Source organism: Dendropsophus ebraccatus, chromosome 13, assembly GCF_027789765.1.
Source record: "Dendropsophus ebraccatus isolate aDenEbr1 chromosome 13, aDenEbr1.pat, whole genome shotgun sequence".
NCBI lineage: Eukaryota > Metazoa > Chordata > Amphibia > Anura > Hylidae > Dendropsophus > Dendropsophus ebraccatus.
In genome coordinates, this window is record NC_091466.1 from 59757998 (window position 1) to 59777616 (window position 19619).

The window sequence follows — 19619 nt, forward strand, 5'->3', positions numbered from 1 at the left end:
CCCTGTTAGATAGCTGTTAGGTTAGGATACTGTAGCTGCCATAGCATAGCAGGGATCAGTGTTATCGGCAATCTGCTGATAGAGCCTGCCTGTGGCAGACTCTATCAGAAGAGTGAAGACCTGACTGCATGGAGGAAGGTAAGAGACCTACGGCAGTCAGGCCATGCAATCGGGACCCCCGCATACATGCTGTGGGGGTCCCGATTGCTAAGTGGTTGGAAATGCTCCAGTCACTTATACTTAAATGCAGTGGCATTTAAAGGGCTAGTGGCGGGCAGCCGAGCAATCACGGCAGGCCGCCATTGAGGGTGAGGGCCTGGGCCTGGCTGCAGAAAGCAGCCGGTCCTCACCAGCTATGGAGCGAGCTCAGCTCATGAGCCCGCTCCATAGGCCGGGACCCTGGCAGGGCGTACATTTACGCCCTCCTGTGTTAAGGGTTAACATATAACTGCAAATGCTCATCAGGACCACTTACAGTTGAAAGGACGTTTGCAGCACCAAGGAGGCCCGCTCAGCCACTGGGTGCTGCACATGATGACCGCTCAGGGGGCCCAGTGTATTGCAGGAGTGGGCCACCTGGCCCCCTCATGCGATGGGCCTGTAGCAGCCACTATGGCTGCTGTGGTGGTAATTATGCCCTTGACTGGCTGCATGTAAGCAGTGCACTCCATTCATTGTGAGTCACTGTTTTCCTGCTCTTACTTGATCAGTAGAGGTCCTAAAGATCACACCCCCACCAATCCTGTTTTTATTCCCTTTCCTGTAGACAGACGATAACTTTGTGAAATCAGAATACCTATTTAAGACTTTGAAAAGGTACCCAATTCAGACCTTCATTATATCTACTATGCTAGTGAACCATAATCTCCAAATCAGCCTTTTCACCTACACTGTATGGGTCCTTTTCCATGTGTCGATATGGGGCCATGCAAGGACGCAAATGGCACCAATCAGCGAGATCAGCACTTGTTTGCAGTGCCTTTAGAAGCCAGGCCACACGAATGTTCGCTGTGTCATTCGTGCTTCCATTTAACTATATTGCTACTGGCTGTGCATCCCCTGCTTACACAGGAAGATGTTTGGCCAATCACTTGTTGTTATAATTTTTTATTTTGAAGCTTTGAAGGTTAAATAACCTGAAAAGCGGGTGTTTTCCCGCTCTTCCTCCCGCTGTCACTTTTACACGGGCCGATTATCGGCTGAATGAGCATTAATAGCAAGACTCCTCACCAAAAATAGGCCTGTGTAAAAGGGGCTTAAAATATACCTGCTGTTGGTCGAATTTAAAGTGTCACTGTCGTGAATTTTTTTGCAGAAATCAATAGTCCAGGCGATTTTAAGAAACTTTGAACTTTGTCATTGGGTTTATTAGCCAAAAAAAATGCATTTTTAACATGAAAAAGCAGTTTGAAACTCTCCCCCCTGTCTTCATTGTTCTCCTATGGAGAGAGCTAAATAAAAGACCAAAACAGGACAACAAAGAGTTAATCTACAAATACCTCACCCTCTATCTCCTCTGACAGTCAGCACTGACCTCTCTGAGCTCTGATTACAGCAGTCACCCAGCTCAGAGCCTGTAATCCTCTGTTATCTGCTTTCTGCTGTCGGCTAACTTCCTCCTCCTGATGCAACAAGTCACAATTTCCAGATTTTTTGCAGTGGATGGAAAAGAGGAGGGAGGGGGGGGACCTGTAAAAAGGCTTTTTAAATGCAGATAATGGCATATTTGGCTAATAAACCCAATTTCAAAGTTTCTTAAAATCGCCTGGGCTATTGATTTTTGCAAAAAAAATTTAATAAATTTGACAGGGACTCTTTAAGCGATAATCTTTGTGTGTATGCAGGCAACAATAAAACAACTATTGAAAATTTGTTTGCATCTTTTGAGCTGACAAAATTATTGTTAATATTAACAAATCTTTTGGTGTATGTACAATACACATCGTTCCTTAGTATTACAATCATTTCTATACTTTAGTGTTCAAATGATCGTAATTGCAATTGTGACTTGCAATTGACTATCGTTCTGTGTATTATGGTAAACAATTTTAGGTAGTTCCCAAAAGCTCTCGTTTGCAAGTGTTTGTTGTTAATTTAAAGTGTAACTTTCATGTTGTTTGTTTTTTTTCTTCCAGAAATCAATAGTACAAGCGATTAGAAATAACTCTGTAATAGGTTTTATTAGGAACAGAAACCTCTTTCTGTACTCAAAAAGCAGTTTTCCAGCCTCCCCCCCTCACTTTTTATCTGTGCATTGTCAGACAAATACCTGTTTATTAAAGAGAAGCAAGTGAAGATGGGTTCTACTGTGTCCATTATATCTTATAGAGGGGGGAGGGGCAGAAGGAGATGAGTGACCAAGAAGAAGAGACATGAAGGTTAGATGTTTGTAGACTGTCTGGCTATCTAAAATGCTGGATTCAGAGGTCAGAAAGGTCATTGCTTATCTAAGAACTTGCTGAGGGAAGATTGCAGGGTGTTGTGCTGTGCAGGACTGCTATTTCTCTCCTCCATGCTTACTCACTCCTTTCAACCCCTGACACACAAATCCTGCTTCTTCTGAAGTGAGGTGGGGGGAGATAAAAAAAAAACCAAAAAACATCTTTTTGAGTACAGAAGGAAACACTTTTGCTAAATAAAATCGCTTGTATTATTGATATTTATTAATTTCTGAAAAATTACATTTAAATGACAGTTAAACTTTAGGAAAAGGAAAAATTGCTTTGTCTAATGATCCCTCAGTAAGAAAAAATTTGAATAAAAAAAGATAGTTTTACTTGGAGAGACTTAATAATAAAACCAGTCATATTTTTATATATTTGTGTGTGAGTATATAATATACATATAATGTGTCTGTATTTCCATTACACTTTTTTTTTTTCTAGGTGTATTGACATTTTAGAACTTTCCGAGCAGGAAGACTTGATGAAATTCCACTATCACACCCTGAAGTTGTATTGTGCTGTTTGTGCTCTGGGTAACAATCGTGTTGCCCATGCCTTGTGCAGCCATGTAGATCAGTCCCAACTTCTGTATACTATCGATAACCAATATCTACCTGGTCTCCTAAGATCAGGTTTCTATAACCTTCTTATCAGTATCTACCTGGAGTCTGCCAAGGAGGGAAAGCTAATGATGAACAATGAGTTTATTATCCCTATAACTGATGAGACGAGGCAAATTAAACTGTTCCCTGATGAATCAAAAAGACATGGCTTACCTGGGGTTGGTCGCAGTACCTGCCTGAAATCTGACCTTCATTTTACAATACCTTGCTTTATATTGATTGGGGAAGACAGACAGCAACATGGTCCAGAAATTCCCATTGATATCCTCAAGTCCAAAGCACTTGACATGTTAACTGAGGCCGTACAAAGCAGCGGAGACCATATCCGAGATCCTGTAGGGTTTAAGGTGGAGTTCCAGTTTGTACCAGTGTTAAAGCTCATTGCGACTCTTCTTATAATGGGAGTCTTTGAGGATGAGGATGTCCGTCAAATTCTGCTACTTATTGATCCAAATGTTTTTGGTGACAACAAAGAGGATGATGCAGAGGAAAACTTTGAGAAGGAGGAAGTGGCACAGGATGAAGAAAAAGCTGTGGAAGCTGGAGAGACGGCGACAAGGGAAGCCAGGGCTCCTGTTAAGGGTCTTCTGCAGACTCGATTACCAGAATCTGTCAAACTTCAGGTAATTATGGTCGTGAGGACTTAATTATATTTCTGTGTCTGCTGGAGAGGATGATAGCACAGTGATACAGGACACTGAGGGACACTGAGCATCCCCCTGCAATCATCCTCTCCAGCAGCCACAGCCCGCACAGCTCTGGGAGTCGGGTCGTGACATCACCCTTTTATACAGGAAGTGAAACCTTGATGCAGTAGTAAGTGTCGAGAAAAAGCAGTTTTTAAGCATTTCCTGTAAGAAGTGTATATTGGTAATTTGTATAACTTTTGGGGGGCAATTCAATACTTTAATAAATATTTTTGCCAGACTTCTCCTTTAATCCAACAACAGTGATACTAGACATGTGGTGACTAATTGAATTGACATAAGAAATAAAGTAACCCTTCAGAAATTATTATAGATCCCTCTAGGTGCTTCTATCAAAGCACCAAAGTTAAATATTTGTTAAAGTTGGGGAAAGACCAGGGCCCATCAATTCCATCCCGTAAGGGTACTATACATGGCCCGATAATTGTACACGAGTGCCAATCTGCTAGATCGGCGCTCGTTTACTGGGCCTATTACACGGCCCGATAATCGTTAAACAAGGGCTGCGTGGACATCGTTACCAATGTCCTTGCAGCCCTTGCTTAACCCTCTCCCGCTGCTGGGCAAATTAACGTCACTGCAGCCTATGCCTTATGCTGCAGCGACGTTAATTTACACCGCAGGATGACACAGGCGCAGGAGCTGCGCCTGTGTCATCCGCGGTTGTCCCCGCTATCGGTGATAGCCGGAGACCTGCCACAACTCTCAGCACCGGAGCCGTGCTCCGGCGCTGAGAGTTTACCCTATAGATACTGCGGAAAGCACGATCGCAGAATCTGTAGGGCTTCTGATAGGGATTGCCTTGCCTCTAATTTCAGAGAAAGGCAAAAAAAACCTTATAAGACAGATGCTAGTTGCTCCATATTAGCAAATAAATTCCTTCCTGACTCCAAATACGTTAATAAGAATAAATCCTTGGATCTTCGTTCCACCTCCAAAAATCTAATGATCAAACATCTCAATAGTAGATCCAGAAGGGCTTCTTGGCCTTTTGCTTCAGTAATTCAAGGCTCATGTGTACTTCATACAAAGGTATTGAGAATGAGTATTTTTTCATGTTACTTACCTTTCTATCATTACTTTTAGATGTGTGAGCTACTGCATTACTTCTGTGACTGTGAGCTGAAGCATCGCGTGGAGTCCATTGTTTCCTTTTCTGATAACTTTGTGTCCAAGCTTCAGTATAATCAGAAGTTTCGTTATAATGAACTGATGCAAGCATTGAACATGTCTGCGGCCCTGACAGCCAAGAAAACAAGGGAGTTCCGCTCTCCTCCCCAAGAACAAGTAAGATTAGAACCCATAAAAAGGCTTTTGATTGTTTAAAGTCGACTTTTGCTGATAAAAAGGAGACTATTTCTTCTTTTTTTTTTTTTTTTTTTTTTTTTTTTAAGATTAACATGCTTCTGAATTTCCAAATACAAGAAGATAGCCCTTGCCCTGAAGAGATACGGGATGAACTATATGAGTTCCATGAGGATCTTCTAATGCACTGTGGTAATTATAGATACTGTTATGGTGTGTATACCATTGCTTCCTCTGTTCCAGTTGCACAGTAGTCACATGTGACTTTTGGTGGCCCTACATGTGGTCTTCCTAACCATGGGTGGAGATTTTTTTTATGCTGTTAAATCAAAGCTTTCTTGTAGACCCCATAAGAAGTATTATAAAACAGTACCGCTTGGACTAAGGTCTTAGCAGGTCTGATTCCCAGGGACATGTTCAGTCTGTGAAATGCATCCAGCTAATGGACTATGTTCCACACTCATTTATTTGTTGCATTGTACAATGTTTTGAGGTTTGTTTGTTTTTTATTTTTTGAATAAAGGCATCCCACTGGAAGAAGAGGAGGAGGAGGCAGAAGATACATCATGGACAGGTCGTCTCCGATCACTGGTGTACAAAATTAAGGGGCGGCCAAAGACCGAAGAGCAGGATCCAGCGGAGGAGGAGGAAAAGTCTCCTAGTGAGTTTCAGCCCAATGATAAACATAGGAAAAGATGACTTGACAAGAAACTCAAGTGTTAAAAATATTTCAGGTTTTATAGCGTATTAGATTGTAACTAGAATGAGTTAATGAGGTGGAAGGTGTTGATGGAGCTTTAAGCCCCTTAACATAGCTTCTCCTAATGCCACAGATTATTGACGCCATGTCCCTGGATTCATCAGGTTTAGAAGACATCTGATGCAGGAAGTTAATCCTTTACAATCTCTGCTAATATCTGATGGTAAACTAAAATTAAAATGATAGGGTCTTATGAGAGTGACTGAGAGCCTTCCCTAACTCTGACCTCCCCAGATCACCATCATGAGTCAGCTACCAGGACTAATTTTAAGTGCAGTCAGAGGCATCAGATTTCAATAACGTTAGACATTCAGTGTGAGAAATAACTGCTTGTTTATAGCAGAGGACTGGACCACCTGTCAGTACTCCTGAGGCATCTGCCCCCTGACATGACTTGGATTCCTTTAACGCACCACATATATGTTTGACCACATAATTCAGATGCTCGTAGCCATTTTCTTACTCTAGGGGGTTGTGCTGGTGTAAGCAAAACGCTACTGGATATCGATACTCCTGCACTTTCTGTAGACAGTCATAAATCTTCATTATCACCTTAATAAATTTTGAGCCTGATGGGCATATGGAAAAGTTATTTGGCGTCTAACCAGACAACTTTCTTTGGTTGCCAGATATGTGTCGTAATATTACCCCATTGCTTGACAGCTAATTGGGTGGAAACCAATCATTATTGACTTCTATCCCATCCATTTTAGAGATTTGTATGTTTTTTTTCTTTTAAGAATTCACCTCAAATTTTTGGGGAAATATTCCCAATAATCCGGGATTGTGGAAAGATTGATACTGATATCTAAAGGCAGTTAGCATGGTCTACAATGTATGATATAGGTAGCGTGGGAGAACTGTTTATGTATAGAGTTACAGCATATGGTAATAGAACCTTGTCAATAAAGGGGTTCTCTGATTAGAACTTACTTGTCCCCTATCCACAGGATGGGTGACAAGTAAGAGATTGCACTGGTTCCACATGGTGCTATTCATTCTCTATTGAGCTGCTGGAATGAGTTGAGTGCTGTACTCGGCTCTCTCCGGCGGCTTCATAGAAAATGAATAGAACCACTTGCTGACCCTTGGCTGTATTCAAAACAAAGGAAACAAGAGGCGATCTAGAGATCGCCAAAGAGTATGGGGGGTCAGACCCCCTGCAATCTCTTACTTGTCTCCTATCCTGTAGATAGGGGACAAGTTACTTATAATTGAAAAGCCCCTTTAAAGGGATTGTCCAGGCTTAGAAAAGTACAACTGCTTTCTTCCAGAAACAGCACCTATCCTGTCCTGTTACGGTGAGGGTATTCCAGCTTGGTTCCATTGAAGTTAATGGAGCTGAACTGCAATTAGTGCCATCCTCCTTGCATACTGTAGGTTGGCATTCAGCTTCATAAAGGATGATGGCAAAGTATTCCATAATGTTACAATGTATCTTGGGAGTTGTGTTATTAAATACCTTTGCTTTTCTGGGTCCAGGTAGAACATTATTATTGATTTGTGTACTTCTGTATTTCCTTCCAGCCACACTTAAAGAACTCATCTCACAAACTATGGTGCGGTGGGCTCAAGAGGACCACATTCAGGATCCCGAGCTTGTGCGTATAATGTTTAGCCTCCTGCGCCGGCAATATGACAGCATCGGAGAGTTGTTACGGGCCATGAGGAAAACCTATACGATCAGTGCTGCCTCTGTGGAAGATACGATAAACCTGTTGGCTTCTCTGGGACAGATACGCTCGCTGCTAAGTGTGAGAATGGGCAAAGAAGAAGAGATGCTCATGATTGATGGATTGGGGTAGGTGGTTTGCAGTTACAAGAAAAACCTCTTCCACCTCCTCTGACTTTTAAAGAAAAGCATTGTGCTGATAAATCTTTTAAGTCTTTCTTGAGATTTAAATTTAGTTTTCCTGATACATGGTGCCAAGTACCCTATATAATCACCAAGTTGTGGTCCCCAAGTCATCAATGGGAATAACAAAGTCATTGGGGTTGTCTCCAAGTCATCAGGAATCACAAATCTTCAGTGGGAATCACCAAGACATCGGGCTGGTCCCTGGTGGTTTCTCCCTGACCTATCAGACAGATCACCCACTGTTTGCGAATAGGGGAGTGATCTATCAATCAAAACTGGTTGGGTCGTCAAAAGCCTATCCTGATTACTCTTGGTCCAGGCAGCATGAAAGTGAAGACAGGGTGCCTTATAAAGGCTTTTCCACGTTTTCTGTATTGCTGTAATTACCTCAAACCTCATTCCCTGTTTTGGGGTCCGATGATGTATAATAAACATTTCAATTTCTTGTAGTGACATCATGAACAACAAAGTCTTCTATCAGCATCCAAACCTGATGCGAGTTCTAGGGATGCATGAAACCGTTATGGAGGTCATGGTCAATGTGCTGGGAGGCGACAAATCTCAGGTAGGTTGGTTGTTGCTTGTCTTTACTAATCTTCTAAGATGCCCAAACCTGATGAAGATGAAAATTTGAATAATATATTTTTTTTCTTTTGAATTTTAGCAAATAGCTTTCCCCAAGATGGTGGCAAGTTGCTGCAGGTTTCTTTGCTATTTCTGCAGAATCAGTCGACAAAACCAAAAGGCCATGTTTGAGCATCTTGGCTACTTGTTGGAGAACAGTAGTGTCGGTCTTGGTATGTACTTACAGGGAACTATGATTTCGTTTGACTAGTAGGCTGGAAGTGTATGACACTACAAAACACAATGCATCTATATAGAGTAAGATGCTTTGATGACTTAATTTCCATCATAAAATACTAAGGCTTGTCATAGAATTTTTTTGAAATTACATTCATTTAACTTGCCTCCCTCCCCAGATATGCTGCTCTGTCCCTCCTATTGTTGACACCTCATTGTCAAAGTTACCGACCACCTCTCTTCTCTATAAGCAGTGGTGTGGCTGGTGTATATATAGCTAAAGTGTGTGTGTGTGTATATATATATGCATATAATATAAAATTTTAATCTCTATACATCTACATTATACTGTAGCGATATATATATATATATATATATATATATATATATATATATATATATTTATATATATATATAAAATACACACACACACACACACACAAACACACATCAGTGAGACCACTGCTTTTAGACCAGAGTGGTGGTCGGTAACCTAGACAAAGAGCTGTCAACAATAGAAGGGAAAGAGCAGCATATCCGGGGAAGGAGGCAAGTTTACTAAATGAATGTAATTTGAAAAAAATTTAACTTCACAAGCCCTACAAGTATAACTATATTAGCTTAGATAGGAATACCCACTAATACAAACTTTTCAGATCTCTATGTTGTGCCAAATGTTTTTGATGATACTAATGCTACAACACCTATTGCATATGAAACATCTATACATATTTCTGCAGTCATAGCGGCCCATACAATAGAGTAATGTGTGATTTATACCACACAATGATGAAAATAATTTGTTGCCTCTTTATTCATAGTTTAAGAACAGTAAAGTTATGTTACTCATTTACATTTATTGTGCTCCAATCTTTATGTATGGAAAGCCTTGCCTTCTTCGATGCACGGCGGATGCCGATCCTATGCATTAGGTGACAGAACAATGTGATATACACGTCACTTCGTGTGAGGTGCACGGTCATATGCTCAGCCATTTTATGGACAGGACTGCCAATCACAGTGCAGGACAGGAGAGAGGGCAGCAATAGGGCACAGCCAGAGCACATAACTCACTGTAATGCTGCGTTTACACGTAACGATTATCGTGCGAATTTGCGCGATAACTGTCGAATTGGAACGATAATCGTACGTGTAAACGCAGCGAACGATCGAACGACGCACGATAAATCTTACATCGTGATCTTTCATCAGGTCAGCAAATCGTCGTTCATCGTACGCAAAAAATTCGCAAATCGTTCCGTGTGAACAGTCGTTCGCCGATTTAACCAATGTGTGAGATAGGCTTAAACGATCGCAAAACGATCGCAGTGTGAATTTTCGTACGATATATCGTACCGTCTAAACGCTGATCGTTATAAAAAAAAAAAATCGTAAATCCGACATCGCTAATCGTACGATCGGGCCAATAATCGTTACGTGTAAACGCAGCATAAGATAACACTATCAATAATTTACCTTTTTTAAAAGTTGTTTTCCAGGATTAAACAATTCCCATGCTATCCACAGGACAGGGCATCAGTAGTTGAACATCTGAATTTCCCCTTTGGCCAGCTGTTTGTTGCCCACACTACAGTGAGAATTGGCAGCAGGGTCTAATATTACACAGAAAAGACAGGCAGCTGCTTCCAGCTCTGTTCACACTGTAGTGTGGGCAACAAACAGCTGGTCAGCAGGGAAAATTCAGGTGTTGGCACCCAGTCAATTAACTATTGATAGTCTGTCCTGTGAATAGGCTATTATTTGTTTTATCCTGGAAAAAACTCTTTAAAGGGGTACCTCAGCAAAAAATGTTTTCTTTCAAATCAACTGGTGCCAGAGATTTGTAGTCTACTTCTATTTAAAAAAAAAAAAATCTCTCAAGTCTTCATGTACTTATCCTGCAGGTAGTAGTATATTCTTTCCAGTCTAGAGAGCAAGAGAGGTTTTCTATGGGGATTTGCTACTGCTCTGGACATTTCCTGACATGGACAAAGGTGGCAGCAGAGAGCACTGTGTCTGACAGGAAAAAAACACCACTTCCTGCAGGACATACATCAGCTGATAAGTACTGGAAGACTTGAGATTTTTTAAATAGAAGTAAATTATAAATCTCAAGCAGTTTGTGGCACCAGCTGATTTTTTTTTTTCTGAACTCCCCTTTTAAATTATGGATAGAGTGGGCATTTCTTTATGATCCACACTTAATTTAAACTTTAGAAAGGCATCCTAAATCTGAACACATAAGAGCACCCTAAAATATAACCACAGACATAATCAGTTCTATTGCTGTGAGCTTGCTACAGGTGTGTATCCGCTACAACCCTGCATGAGCTACACGTATCCGGGGACCATACAATAATGCATCATTTATAGTTATTCCATCCGGGAGTTGGAGCTGTGGATACAATTGTAGCAGATTTTCAGCTTATTTATTATTATTTATATGGCTTCACATGTTCTGGATATATAGTAAGTAGAGATGGGCGAACCTGGAGCATGCTCTAGTTCAGTGATTTTCAACCAGTGTGCCGTGGCACACTAGTGTGCCGCGACACATGGTTGGGTGTGCCGCGGGGAAAGTTCCCCAAACTATGGTGCCCCTGTGAAACAGGAGAAAACAATGGGGGAGAGAAACCTGGGGATGGGGGAGAAACAGGGGAGAGAAGCAGGGGGGAGAGAAGTTTGGTGGAGAGAAGCAGGGGAGAGAGAAGTATGGTGGAAAAAAGCACAGGAGAGAAGCACGGGGGAGAGAAGCACAGGAGAGAAGTAGGGGGGAGAAGTATGGTGGAGAGAAGCACAGGAGAGAAGCACAGGGGGGAGAAGAAAACAGGCCCAGGTTTCACACTGAATGAGTATAAATACATTTAGAATCTATATTATTAACTATATGTATAATATGTACTGTTTTAGTGTCATTTTGAGCCATTTTGGTTGGTGGTGTGCCCTGGGATTTTTTAAGTATAAAAAGTGTGTCGCGGCTCAAAAAAGGTTGAAAATCACTGCTCTAGTTGATCCGAACCCGAACTTTAGGCATTTGATTAGCGGTGGCTGCTGAACTTGTATAAAGCCCTAAGGCTATGTGGAAAACATGGATATAGTCATTGGCTGTATCCATGTTTTCCAGACAACGTTAAAGTTTTATCCAAGTTCAGCAGCCCCAGCTAATCAAATGCCGAACGTTCAGGTTCGGATCGACTCAAACTCGAACCCGGTTCGCTCATCTCTAATAGTAAGCAAAATGTTCAAGCTCAACACCAACAAGCAGACATATGAAAACACTAGATTTTTTTAATTAAATTTTTATATGAAATACAGCGTTTGCTTTTTAGGTATCTCATGACTGGTTTCTCTCCTGACAGCATCTCCCTCCATGAGAGGTTCTACGCCTCTAGATGTCGCTGCAGCATCTGTAATGGATAACAACGAACTCGCTTTGGCTTTGCAAGAGCCAGATCTGGAGAAGGTAATATATCTGTGAATGACTGTAGAAATGATGAGAACCTTAGTCACACTAATAGGTGCAAATCAAGCACTGATAAATCATTCCATATTCAAATATCGAGATAACAAAAGGCAGGAGAAATAAAAGAAAACCATAAGAAAATAATCACCATATTTCCTTACTTGCTAAACTCCGAAGTTACAATAATTGACACCTAGTCCTTAAGGCTGTATAGCATTCATGCTCAAAAAAAAAAAAAACTACATTTGAAAACATGACATAAAAAAAAAAAAGAACATTTTTCATAGTTTAGTCATACACAGTTGAATACAGAGGTAAATGCAGGATTTTGTAAAAGGAAAGGGGATTGTCATAAACATGGATACACTTGTACTGTACACTCATTTATGTACACAGGAACGTGGACTTGTAAACACTGTGACATGTATGGTCATACACATATACAAGTAGAAGAGAAGTCCTTTATTGTGTTCCCCCGCCCCCTTTTCCATCCTGGACACTATCGCCCCCTTTTTGCATTCTGACTTTTCTACACAGGTGTAAAAAGGGTAAATTTAGCAGTTTTCATACCTTATTTTACATCATACGTCATGGTGCTTGTCAAAGTAAAAAGTCATCTTTTATCAACTGCAGATTGTGCTAAGTGGGCGGGGCTTCACGGTAACAGCACCACTTAGCCTTGCCCTGAGCTCCATCATTGACCCCCACCCCCATGGACGTTATCGCCACATAGACCCCACCCCCTCAACGCTCATTGGTATGAGCCAATCTAGAAGGGTTGGGGCCTAGAACTTTAGGCCAGCCTGTTCCAATGGTCGGCAAGGGGATGGGGCCTATGTGCCAAAGATGTCATGGAGGGGCTGTGAAGCCCCGCCCACTTAGCACAATATGCAGTTCACTTTTTACTTGAACAAGCACCATGACGTATGATATGATGTAAGGTATGAAAACTGCAAAATTTATCCTTTACACCTGTCTAGAGAAGTCAGAATGCAAAAAAGGGGGTGACAGTGTCACTTTAAGGCAATGCTCTGAACTGCTACACTTATCTCTACATCTGTTAGGCCTTATTCACACGTCCCACAAAGTTCTCAGTGATTGCACACTCACAATCACTGATCAACTTATTGCCCATTGGGTTCTATTGTGCGTTTCGCACATTTTCCATAAAAAGATAGGACATGTCCTAGTGCAGATTGTGATTGCTGTATGGATGCGCCATTAGACGTCTATGGGATCCGTGATTTTGGCGGACATCATGAATGTCAAATCCATGACATCTAAGCAAACTAGTGAATTTTTTTTTTTTATCAGTTCAACATTTTTGCAGATACAGATGCAATTACAGATGATTTTTTCCTGGATCACAGACCTGAAAAATTAGGCCTAATACGAAAGTTCTGGGAAACCCTTTGTATTTAAATGTTTGTAAATAAGTACAAAATCAGTAAATATTTAGAATCTTTAGCCTCTGGGTTTGAAGGATAAAGCTCTGATATTCGGCTTTTGACAGGTCTATTAGACAGCTGAGCCTGCTTCCCTAAAGCCTTCACGAAGTTAGGAATCTTTCACTTTTTTTTAAACATGTCAGCAGCTTAACTTGATCCGGGCATCTAAACAGAGGAATGAGCTCTGGAAAGGAAACAACTAGAGACCTTTACTGTCATTCAGCTTTGTCCTCTCAGGGCTGCTACGATAACTTGTTGGACCTTCACTTTAGAGGCTTGTCTGCTTTATCCACAGGTTGTGACATACTTGGCAGGTTGTGGGCTGCAGAGTTGTCCAATGTTAATAGCCAAAGGATACCCAGACATTGGATGGAATCCCATAGAGGGCGAGCGCTACCTGTCATTCCTGCGTTTTGCAGTCTTTGTGAACTGTAAGTATAGAAGTCAGACTTTCTGTATACAAACAATAAGAAGAAATCATGAGACAATAAATGGAGAATGAAAAAAAAACTAGTGTAGTTAAAAAATGTTATTAATTTTTTAAATTTTATTTTGAGCCATAGTGACCCAGTGTTTGTATTGCAGTCTGAAGGCAAATGTAGAAACACAGCCCAAGAATAGAAAGCTGATATGGAGGCTGGTCATTTGCAAGACCAACTGCAATTATTCTCTGTATTAGCTCTACATTTTTGAAATAGATGTATGATAATACAGGACCACATGATGTGTCCTCAGGATGGTTAAACAACTCTGGCGGTCATGTCCAGGGATGAGGATACTTTAAACCATACAGGTTTTTAAAAATTTCTTTTTGAAAGTACAGGTTTTGTTACATTAAAGGAGAAGTCCAGTAAGTTTAAAAATCCGGCAGTCAGCAGGGGGAAATTTGATAACAAGTAGGCACTTACCTCTCCTTGTGCCCTTGGTGAACCTCAGGACCCCTGTCGGAAGAAACTTTCACGAGAGTTGTGATTACGTCACAGCACGGGGGGGGGGGGGGGGGGTTTGAGTCTGTCTCGGCTGATGGACTCGCCGCTCAGCCAATCAGTGACTGGAGCAGCGTCTGTCCCCAGTTACTGACTGGCTAAGCAACCAGTCCATCAGCCTGGTTGGGACATGTCTGCGCTTGAGATCCCAGAGCCCAGCCCCACCGCTCACCACGGGCAAGGGGAGAGGTAGGCTTGTTATCAAATCCCCCCGTCTCTGCTGGCTGCCGTATTTTAAAAATGGCCAAACTTCTCCTTTAAACATACAGAGTTTGTCTGTGTGTGTGTGTGTGCTTAAGTGATGTCAGTGTGTGTGTGAATATATATATATATATATATATATATATATATATATATATATATATATATATATATATATAATATTTGTGTGTGTGTGTGTGTGTGTGTGTGTGTGTGTGTGAAGTTTATGTGTGTGTGTAGCTTGCATTATACTCTATTCACCTCCAGATACAGTATATAGTTTAATAGTCAGAAAAGTCACAGGTCAAAACTTTACGTCGGTCAGGGTCAAGCTTTAGTGTTCAGGCCAGGATCAATCAGGAGATCAAGCTGGGAGAGGTTTGGGGCATAGGGCATTCGGTCCTTCCTGTGTGTCATTGACTCCCAGGGCAAGTCTATGGGGCTGTCCAGGTCTCATAGACACACAGCAGAGAAAGGATCACATGTATTAAAAAGGAAAAAATAAAAGGTAAGCTTTTAGTCCGTTGAAGCATATTTGGCAACAATTATAGCCTCCATTTTCTTCTTCAGCCAGGAGCCAGAGAGTGATTCCCTCTCCTCCTGCACCATGTCCGGCCCCATCCACAGTCTACCCAGTGTAGTGCTGAACTGCAGTGGTTCTCGTGTAACCAAAAGCATCATGGGTACACTGGAGATGCCAATATTGGGGGCCCTGTGCCTGTCATTGTAATAGAGAGACTACCTTGCATTATTTCAAGACTGGCTATTAAAATCTTACAGCGTTGCTATGAATAATTACCTCTAATAAAAATGTTAAAACAAAGGTTAATTATAGGGAAAAGCCCTGGGCTAGTGGTGGGCAGACTATGGCCGATATTGCTGGACAGACATGAATATGATCATAAAAATTCTTTTATTATACCTGGATCTTTAAACATGTCTCCCGACAGTCTAAACCATGCGTGACCGGCCAGTTACACATTCCCCATGTTTCACCTTTAAGACAGATGTCAGGATGACACACAGAAATCCAGCTGCCCTTTAAATGACAAAATATGGAGAATAACTACAAATATTAATTGACTGAGTTAGAGAGAGGCTTGTTTGGGAACAGCAAACAAGAGGTGTTAATGTATTCAGATGTGACATTTACACAATAATGTCATCTAGTTCATCATAAATGTAATAAACTTGCATGCATGTCTTTAGGACGTTCAGCGATTCCTTAAACTGCTCACTCCAATGGACAACCCCTTTAAGCATGAATGGTATAAAGACTTCTGTCTAATCTTGGATGACCATGAACTGCGATGTGAATTAAATCAAATGTGCAATTCTTGCTATTTGATCCTGACTTAAGAGCCAAATATACAGTATGGTTCTCAGGATGACGTTAAAGCGTACTTTAGGGTACAAACCCACTTGACGTATTTGCTGCGTGAATCAGTCTTAAAAATAAGCAGGCAAAACGCAGGTTGGCTTTATACGATTGTTCTGCATTAAAATACGCAATTGCGTATTTTTGAAGCGTGAAGCTTGTTGTTAGCAAAGCATCAGTTGTTAACAACCTGTGCGAAAAACGCATGTAGCTTCACGCTTCAAAAATACGCAATTGCGTATTTCAATGCAGAACAATCGTATAAAGCCAACCTGCGTTTTGCCTGCTTATTTTTAAGACTGATTCACGCAGCAAATACGTTAAGTGGGTTTGTACCCTTAGGCAATCACAGTGCAGGTTTTTAACGTCACAGTTGCTGATATAAGTTTAGGTTGATGTGGAAAATTCCTAAAAGCCCATTCTATCTGCTTCTTCAAAAAGCTAGTAGTAGGTGGCAGACTACCGGACAACTTGTTTAATGCAATTGTGTTATCAAAACAGCACTTTTCTAAAGGTCACACACCAACTTTAATAACTGTCAGTCTGGCGACCGTCATTTCTCACATGGAGGGGTAGGCCACAGCCAGACATCTCTGGTGGTGGCTTGTCTCTACAGGAACAAAAGGGTCAGGCAGTGAAAAAGCTGGTTCAGCTGACATAATTGTAAGATATATGGGGACATATATAGTGAATGTACATCGATTTTTATATGACTAGACTTGCGTCGGCTTGGGGATGCTGGTGCCCTGTTCCTTTTTTTGAACCGTCGTCTGGTTCCCACACACGTTTCCGGTCTTTTCCCTAGCATCGTGCCCGGGAATAGACCGAAAACACAGTTCAAAAAAGGGACCATGGCACCAGTATCCCCACATTGCTGTCAGTCTATTCATATAAAAAACTTAAGACAATGTCTATATGCTTTGATAGGAAAAATGGTTGAAAGCTGTACTATCAAAGAGAATAAAAAAGCTGTACTAGTGAGACAACCAATAGTATCTTGTTTTCTCAATGTCGTTTAGTATTGTTATACCATTATTGTTGTTATATCGGACCAGCTAAGACATCATGGAGAGAATTGTAAGACCTATACTTGTTGTAAAGGCCTTGTCCTTAATTTTTTTTGAATGAAATGCCTTACAGTATATCTGTATCCTCTTTACATCTATAATTAAGATGCTAAATAGAAGTCGATGATCTCATCCATTGTAGCCGCTCTGCATATGCTCCCTCCAATTATCTTCACAAGTCTGAATGCCTCATCTTTGGGGACAGAGACCTGCACTTGAGTATTCTTCTGCTGTTGTGTCCTCAGAGACTTCTCTTAGGTAACCAAGGGCTGCCTTCTGTTTCTCTTGTTTTTCAGGCGAGAGTGTTGAAGAAAACGCCAGTGTGGTGGTGAAGCTTCTCATCCGACGCCCTGAGTGTTTTGGACCTTCCCTGAGAGGAGAGGGGGGCAATGGTTTGCTGGCGGCTATGCAGGAGGCTATTAACATCTCTGAGAACCCAGCTCTGGACCTGCCTTCTCAGGGGTATCAGAGGGAAGTGTGAGTATACATTACATCTGTTTTCCCAGTGAAGAAAGAAAGTAAAAAAATATATATACTGCATAGAAATAGGTAATGTATTGTTTTAGAGCAGGAAAGGGGAATCTTTGGCCCTTCAGCTGATGCAAAACTACAATTCCCATCATGCTTGGACAGCCAACGGCTGTCCAGGCACGATGGGAATTGTAGTTTTGCAATAGCTGAAGTGCCAATTGTTCCCCAAGCCTGTTTTAGGCCAGGTTCACCCTGCATTTTTTGCAGTCTAATGAGTCTAACATTTAAAAAAAAAAAAGAACGTCCATTGTTTTCAATTAAAACAACTGTCGTTCTTTTCATACTGCAATATATGCATTGAAGTCAATGGAACAATGGCAGTTTAACACAAAGAATTGAATAACTGCTGCTGTTTCGAGTGCCAAACAACGGCCGTTGTTCATTGGATTGTGTGAAAACAACGGCTCTCCAGCTGTTGCAAAACTACAACACCCATCATGCCTGAACAGCCAAAGCTTATGCTGTCCAGGTATGATGGGATTTGTAGTCTTGCCACAGCTGGAGAGCCAGGGTTTCTTACCCTTGGCCTGGATACATAAATTAATCTTTCTGTATTAATTTAGGGTCGAGGAAGACGAAGAAGAAGAGATTGTACACATGGGAAATGCTATAATGTCCTTTTATTCTGCCCTTATTGATCTTCTGGGACGCTGCGCACCAGAACCACATGTATGTAACACAGACGCACATCAAAGTACACACATACGAAATCTACATTCATTTTCTTTAATCCAGCATGTGTGGGCCACATCTAATCTGCATTCAATATTTTTTTAGATTGTCTGATAGAACAAGAGAGGAAAATGCAAGATACAAAAACAATGGGGGGGGGGGGGAGTATTAAGAATTCTTATGTTCTGTGATGCCCATAGCAACCAATCACAGCTCAGATTTCAAATATTAAAGGAGTATTCCACTCAAGCATAACTTTTCATATGTTGCTGCCCATGGTGAAACTAAACAGTCATTTCATACTTGTTATTATCAATTCTGTCTCCTTCCCCCAGTTCTGAGCTGCTGTTATCTGCTGGAAACACAAAAATCTGTGTGTGAGCCTCTTTGTCCCTCCTCCCCGCCCTCCCTTCTGAGACAGCTGATGTAAGTCCCTATTTTCAACTTTGTAACTTCTTTGTAATGCCAGGGGGATTAATCACAATGAGTTAATCAACAATTTGACCTCAGATTATCCCTCCCAGTATTACAAAGAAGCTACAAAGTTGCAGATAAAGCCAGCCAGGGACTTGTTTACGTACATTAGCTGTTTCAGAAGGGAGGGGGGAAGAGAAGCAGAGAAAGGCTTTTTTATGTCTTCAGCAGAAAGCAGCAGCTCAGAACTGGGGGGAAGGAGACTGAATAGATAATAACAAGTATGGAATGAATTGTTAGTCTCTCCACAGGCAGCAACATATTACAAGTTATCTACTGGTGAAATACCCCTTTAAATAGCCCTAGCTGAATGCTCAATGCTGCAACCCTTGAACAAGACTGGCGCTGTTCCTGATCGGTAAAAAAAATAACATTTTAGTAAATCAGATACAACCAATCTATTCATTCAGGGTAAGATCAAGTTAGTATTTTGCACTAACAGTGAAGGAGCGAGTGCGACACAATCATCACATTAAAGTAATTCAATGTATTTACTCTTCCCTTTGTTAAATGTCAAGTAAACACTTAAATAGACCTAGGTATAATTTACTTTGTGAATAGCCGTCATCTGTTCCCATTAGCTGGCACTTGTAATTGACATAAATACAGGCAGGGGGCATAAACAGCCTTTACTTGGTAGCATGCAGACACAATACATTTGCAGTTACACAAGCTGCAATTACTGTTTCATTTAATGGAGGCTTAATTATAAATGTGGTGTGTAGTCAAGGCACCTGTGTGCACCGATGTTAAGTGCCCGATTCCCGTTGTGTCTGTAGTTGATCCAAGCTGGTAAAGGTGAAGCTATAAGAATTCGCTCCATCCTCCGATCCCTGGTGCCCACAGAAGATCTTGTTGGAATTATCAGCATCCCATTGAAACTGCCTGCTTTTAACAAAGG

The 19619-nt window shown here is 41.3% G+C and overlaps 1 protein-coding gene across 6 annotated transcripts in view; it reads left to right on the forward strand.

The window, feature by feature from the left end:
* Positions 1-19619, forward strand: part of RYR3 (ryanodine receptor 3) — a 474528-nt gene that overhangs the window by 241149 nt on the left and 213760 nt on the right. For all 6 annotated transcript variants that reach the window (XM_069950600.1, XM_069950599.1, XM_069950601.1 and 3 more), the window contains 12 exons: positions 2886-3690; positions 4861-5061; positions 5169-5271; positions 5603-5740; positions 7367-7640; positions 8148-8262; positions 8362-8494; positions 11858-11961; positions 13705-13840; positions 17338-17518; positions 18136-18241; positions 19498-19618. In XM_069950600.1, coding sequence (XP_069806701.1) covers positions 2886-3690; positions 4861-5061; positions 5169-5271; positions 5603-5740; positions 7367-7640; positions 8148-8262; positions 8362-8494; positions 11858-11961; positions 13705-13840; positions 17338-17518; positions 18136-18241; positions 19498-19618 — 2417 coding nt within the window. The remainder of the gene's footprint in view (positions 1-2885; positions 3691-4860; positions 5062-5168; positions 5272-5602; positions 5741-7366; positions 7641-8147; positions 8263-8361; positions 8495-11857; positions 11962-13704; positions 13841-17337; positions 17519-18135; positions 18242-19497; position 19619) is intronic.